This window comes from Sceloporus occidentalis, unplaced genomic scaffold (genome assembly GCF_023333645.1).
Source record: "Sceloporus occidentalis isolate IW3139 unplaced genomic scaffold, rSceOcc1.0.p SCAF_21, whole genome shotgun sequence".
NCBI classification, from domain to species: Eukaryota; Metazoa; Chordata; class Lepidosauria; order Squamata; family Phrynosomatidae; genus Sceloporus; species Sceloporus occidentalis.
The window spans coordinates 1,930,284-1,936,368 of record NW_028317001.1 but is presented as its reverse complement, the minus strand read 5'-3'; the positions used below and the strand labels follow the sequence as shown (position 1 = coordinate 1,936,368).

The 6,085-nt window shown below is 58.2% G+C and overlaps 1 protein-coding gene across 1 annotated transcript in view; it reads left to right on the top strand.

The window, feature by feature from the left end:
* The first annotated feature begins 4,280 nt into the window (after positions 1–4,280).
* Positions 4,281–6,085, top strand: part of LOC149301361 (reticulon-4 receptor-like 1) — a 37,261-nt gene continuing 35,456 nt past the window's right edge. The window contains exon 1 of the mRNA XM_089484179.1: positions 4,281–4,564. Coding sequence (XP_089340305.1) covers positions 4,552–4,564 — 13 coding nt within the window. The 5' untranslated portion in view covers positions 4,281–4,551. The remainder of the gene's footprint in view (positions 4,565–6,085) is intronic.

The following is a 6,085-nucleotide window of genomic DNA, read 5'->3' as shown; positions in this document are numbered from 1 at the left end:
TGGAATGAGGAAGATGGAAGCGTTACTCTCAAAAAGTGGTTTTGCAGACTCTGGTTTTGGGGGAGCTTCAGTTTACTGGGAAAGGCTGAAGATGCAGCAACCAGCCCATTGCATTCTTGCTTTGCTTTATGCATTTGGGAAGCACCATTATGGGGCAAAGCTGCTGAGGTTCCCTGCCTCCCAAGCCCCACAATCTGGGCCTGCTTTGGGGGCAGCCTTCTATATCCCCCTGCCTCCCCATCTCCTTGCATTCTTGCCTGGTTCCTGCAAGGATCAGGCGGAAGGCAGGCACTTTGGGGGCCCAGGGAATGGCACAGCCCAGGGGCACCCCATTGGATTCCTTGTCCTCTGCACTAAGAGGGCTGGGCAAGGAGATCCAAAGGGAGAGACCAGGCCTGGCCTGGCGGGGGGTGCAGCCTCTTGTCCTTCCCTTGCAAACAGCTGCTCCCAAAGCCTCCTTGGCTGTTGTTGCTGCTGCTGCTGGTGCTACAGACCTAAAAATAGCCCTCTGCACTGGCCTGATCCAGCGCATGGGGCTCTCCGCCTGCCCTCTCTCCCCCTGACTCCTCTCTCTGGTGCTTAGTGGGAATCGAATTGCCAAGAAGCCATGGCAAATCCAGCGTGTCCCATTCCCTGCAGGAGGAGGGAAGGGAGGAGGCAGGCGTAGAGGCCTACCTGGAGCACAAGTCAGACGCCTTCTCTCTGCAAAGATGGAGAAGGGAGATGTATGCAAGACACCATGGGAAGGCTGGGACGGTTAGCCCAGGATCCCTCCTTTCCTGCTCTGAGCCACCAGCTCTCCAGGGAGCCTTTGCCATGGTTGCCAGCGGCTGCCCTGCCCACCTCTCCCTTTGCCACTCCACTGCCCTGGGTTCCCATATTCTGTACTGGCCCTTCTCCCTTCTCACTGCCGGCAAGTGGCGGCTGGTGGGTCCTTCATCCATGAATCCAGGTTTCCCCAACTTTTAAGAGAGCTCTGCCAGGTGCTGAAGCTGCTGCTGTTACGTGTCTTGAAGAACTCTGAGTTCTGGTGGCCCTCACCTTGCAACCCCTGGGTCCAGTCCAGATGGAAAGGCAGTACGGTTCAACTGCCTGTCCAGTTTCTTCCTTATCTGGGCCCAGTTTGCCACAGGGATCCAGCCCCTGGGAAGACCACCTTTGGAGTAGAGCTTGGGCAATCCACCTCCTTTGGGGCTATAGCTCCCTACAATCGGAGACTTCATCTCCCCAGGGGTCTTTCGTTTCCCCTTCCTTTGCCCAGTGCCCCCAGCCTTGGTGCCCCTCCTTGCCATTCCTGCTCCCTGACATTTTATCCCTGGCTAATTCAATTAGCCCCTTTCCCTCCCCCAGACGGGCTGAGCGACAGATGCTCCCTCTTTTCCACGCTTCTGTTTCTCCTTCTCCTTACTCACCGGGCGCCTGAGTAATCCACGCCTCCTTTGTGCCGGTCAGATGGCTGGCGGGGTGTGTGTGTGCGTGTGTGGGGTGGGGGGCTTCAGTTATCACCCCCCACAAGTTCAAAAGGGCCAGGGGCCCTCCATCTCCCCTTTCATCATCCCTGGGAATTGCAAAAGAGTAAAGGCCCAGCTTGGCTAGGATTGCTCTGCTTCCTGTCTCCAGCACACATAAGGAGGGGATGATGGATTGGGCTCAAGAGGATTAGTGATCATGGGCCCTTTGGGGGTAAAAAAAGATGCCAGTGCCCCCCAGCACACACGCACACATGCACACACACACACCTTTTTGGCCAAGATGTACCTTCTAAGGTGGCGATGGCCCAAAAGCCAAGCCATGCTGGACACACATCCATGAGCAGCTCCATCTATTTTAGGCCATGAGCATATGGGAAAATGAAGTTGGGTGGCTCAGGCTTTGGCGCTCCCCTTCCACCTGTTACTTGCCTCCCCAAATCTGGACACAGAAATTGCAATCGTCCCCCAAATGCCCTCCCGCACACCCCCCCCCATGCTTGCCTGCTTCATTTTTCCTTTGCAAGAATTTCCAGTGCAGTTGGGGATGGATTGGAAGCTGTTACACGCCCTCAGCCTTAGAGGAAGGCATGGGCAAAGCCCCCCCCCCCGGTCAGTCTTGCCGAGACGGACCTGAAAGCCAGGTGACCAGATGCCATCCTCACCACCACAAAGGACAAGGCACTGTAAAATGGAGGACATTCAAGAAAAATGTCAGACACAAACGGTAAAAATACTCATGGGAAATATAAATTTGTGCTTCTAAGGCATGGTCAAAATGGAGGACATGTTGGGATTCCTCCTGGACAGAAGCACACCCTTCTGAAGGCACACAACAACAACAACAACAACAACAACAACAAAACATAGGGAGCTGCTTTGTACTGAATAGATGAGGCCAGAGGTAGAGAAGCATCCTTCCTCTTACTTTCTGCCATGCATGCCCAGGTGTGAATGCGTGTGTGGTGGTGCTGGAGGTTGGAATGGGCTCTCTTCATGCCAGGCAAGGGTGACACCCAACAAGGGGCTCCTTCCTAGGGATCTGAAGCCAAGCGAGTGGCATGGATCCTGGCCCCTTGAGTGCCAAAGGAGCTGGCCTGCTTGCAAAACCAAGGTTTGCAAACTTACCCTGGAAGGGGCATAAGGCAGTTGTGTTTGGGATCTGTAAGGAGAACCAGTGGCACCTGGGACCCAAAGGACCTTCCTTGGTGGCAGTTGTGGGGAGGGAGGAGAGAAGCACTGCGCAAGTACACACACGTGCGCGCACCCCCAAACAAAACAGTGTGTGCTCAGCTCTCTGCAATCTGCTTGGCCCAAACCTCAAAGCAGAACAGAAGGCCTGCTTCGTCATGTACCCAAGAGAGGCAACCGGAGCCAAAGAGGACTGCTCCTCCCCAAACGCCGGCCCTGCAGTGGCGTCCAGGGCCCAGATCCTATTGTGGTCAGAGCAGGCCCAGTGGGTCAAGGGGGGTTAGCTGTATGTTGGCTCTCCTTGTCCCAAGAAACTACAGGTCCCAGAAGCACCCAGAGTGCAGGGATTCTGGGGCCGGCTGTATTTCCTCCAAGGAAACTTTCCAAGCTCAGGCCTTCCCTTGATCAGTTTAGTATCCAAAAAGAGTCTCTCTCTGTCTTGCACACACACCTTCACACTGAGTCCACAACCCGCCTGCCATCGCAACCCTCCAAAGGCTCAGCGCCCGAAATCCAAGGGTAAACACCATCCACTCCAATCCATCATCCCCGTTGTTGCTCTCCAGCCGTCTTGCTAAGCAAAGCAATAGCAAAAAGACCAGGCCAGGAGAGCAAGAGAAGGACAACCTCCTCCCTCTCGCCTCCTTTTCGTTTCAGAAAGCATTAAGACGCCATTGCAAAAGTCAGTCCATGGAGGCAGAGGCTGAGATTCAGAGGTAGACTGCCTCTGGACATTCAGGCTCTGCGCATCGGCGGTCACCGATTCATGGCTGCTTTGTCCTGAGCCGCAAAGGCTCCCCATCCTACCCCAACAAACAGAGTAGATCTATGAAAACCAAGGTTGGTCCTCCTTGAAGGTTTGCAATCTGAAAAGGGACATCCCAATGATGGGGGATGCAAAATGGAGGCCCAGTGGCCACCGCAAGGCTCTAGGGAACCCAAAGAGAGGAAGAGGGCTCCCCATAAGTCGCCCTGAAGGCCCACTGAGGCTGGCCCCCCAGGATCTCCCCCTGGACCCTTGCTTTCCCCAAATGCTGGAGGCTGGGACTTCCAGGGCAGCAGGGGAGAGGGACTGTAATTCCCAGAATTCCCCTCCAGCGACCCCTCTCCCTTACTAGGGGTCAAAGGGCGCCCCCCACGTGGCGGGGAGGAGTGGTTGCCATGGCAATGGAGGGAGCGGGAGGGAGAGGGGCTGGCCCACCCTGTTGCCATGGAGACCACCATCTCCGCTGTCTGTCTTTCTGTCTGTCAGGGGAGCCTCCCCCCAAAAAAAAAACCCACACTCACAGGGGGACCCCCCTCCAGGAAAGGAAGGGAAAGGAAAGTGGAAGGAAGGAGCAAAGAAAGGAAGAAAGAGAGAAGGAAAGAAAGGAAGAGAGAGAGGAAGAAAGGGAAAGGGAAGAAAGAAAGAAGGGAGGGAGGGAAGGAAAGAAGAGAGAGAAAAAAGAAGGAAGGGAAGAGGAAAGGGAAGAAAGAAAGAAAGAAAGAAAGAAAGAAAGAAGAGAGGGGGAGGAGGGCAGGGAGGGGTGGGGGCGTGGCCTTGTGGGGCGGGGCTTGAGCCCCTCCTTGCCCCCCCCCTCTCTCTCGGAGGAGGATCCTGGGAGCCGCCCAGCCCCAGCCCAGCCCCGAGAAGAAGGGAAGGAGCAGCAGCCGCGGAGGAGAGCAGCGGAGGGAGGGAAGGAGGGCGTCTGCCTGCCTGCCTTCTTTCCTGGAGGGGGCTCTGGGCCGGAGCCGGGGGCGCTGAGGGGGCGTCGCCCCCCCTAAAAGCCCCAGAGACAGGGATCCAGAGACACAGACACCCGGAGACACCCGGAGAGCGAGGCTGGCGCTGCGGACCCAGCCCTGAGCAAGGAAGGAAGGAAGGAAGGCAGGCAGGCAGTGGGGCTCCAGGATGCCCCGCCAAGGTGAGTCCTCCTCCTCCGCCAGCGGCGGCGGCGGCGGCAGGGAAAGGGAGAAGAAGGGCAGCGAGCGAGCGGCGGAGAAAGTTTCCTGGCGGAGCCCCGGAGGCGGAGGAGGGAGAGGGGAAGGGCGGCTCCGCAGCCCGGGCTCCTCTCTGCCTCCCTCCGGAGCCTCTGCGGGGCAGGCTGGGGGTCCCGGGGGAGGGCTCTGGCTCCGCGGGAAAGCGAGGGGGGCTGCCCCTTTGGCTCGGCGTGAGGGCTCCCTCAACCCCCAAGCCTCCCGCAACTGACCTGGCTCTGGGTGCAAAGGAGGGCTCCGCTAGTCCCCTCCCGGGAGGGCAGTCTCCGGGGCATGTGCAGAGCGCCTTCCCTCTCTCTCCTTGCTAGGAGAGGAGAGAGCCCCCGAGGGCCCTCTGCCCCAGGCCCAAGCTTCTTCTGCCCCAGAGGGAGACCCCACCGAAACGCTGGCCAGAGATGCCCTCCTCCAGCCTTTGCTTAGAGCTCCCCGAAGAGGGAGGCTCCATGGGGCAGCCCCTTCGCCCGCTGCCAGAGAGAGCCCTCCCTGGGCCCCTCCCTGAGTCCTGCCAGGCCGGGGCTCTGCCATGGAGGACAGTCCTCTTGGCCCCTCGAGGCAAAGGGAGCCTGGCTGGGTTTTGGGGAGGGTCCCCTTAAGTGGGGCAGCCCCTGCTGCCCCCCCAAGAACCAGGAGGCTGCTGTGAGGGAGTTGGGGGTCCAGGGGCTGGCGAAGGGGCCCCGCTTGCCATGCCAGTCATGCCAGGGGGCACTGAATCCATGCCAGGGCCGGGCCCTCCTCCTCGCCGACGCCTTCAGCACCAAGGAGAGCGCCTTTCCCAACGGCCTCCTTCGGCTTTGAAGCGAAGGCTCTCTTTGACGATCGCAAGGGTCTCGTTCCGTTTCCATTGCCTTTGGCTGCCAGCCGCTTTGAGTCTCAATTGTTTTTTTGGGGAAAGCAGGATTCCAGTAATAATCATCAGTCAATCCATGCAGAGGCCACATTGAAGAGTTCATCGGTGGGTTTTCCTAGGCAGAGGATGGATGGAACTGGGCCGCTGGGAGGGGGCTTCCTGAACGGCCAAAGGAGGCCGGGGGAGATGGCTTCTGGGGGGGGTCCCTTCCAGCTCTAGGCTTCGCTGCATTCCTGCAGGACAGGACAGGGCTGGACTGGATGGCCCTTGGGGGTCCCTTTGAACTCTAGGGTTCTGATTCTCTGTATTCCTGCATGGCAGAAGGGCATTGGGCTGGATGGCCCTTGGGGGTCCCTTTGAACTCTAGGGTTCTGATTCTCTGTATTCCTGCATGGCAGAAGGGCATTGGGCTGGATGGCCCTTGGGGGTCCCTTTGAACTCTAGGGTTCTGATTCTCTGTATTCCTGCATGGCAGAAGGGCATTGGGCTGGATGGCCCTTGGGGGTCCCTTTGAACTCTAGGGTTCTGATTCTCTGTATTCCTGCATGGCAGAAGGGCATTGGGCTGGATGGCCCTTGGGGGTCCCTTTGAACTCTAGGGT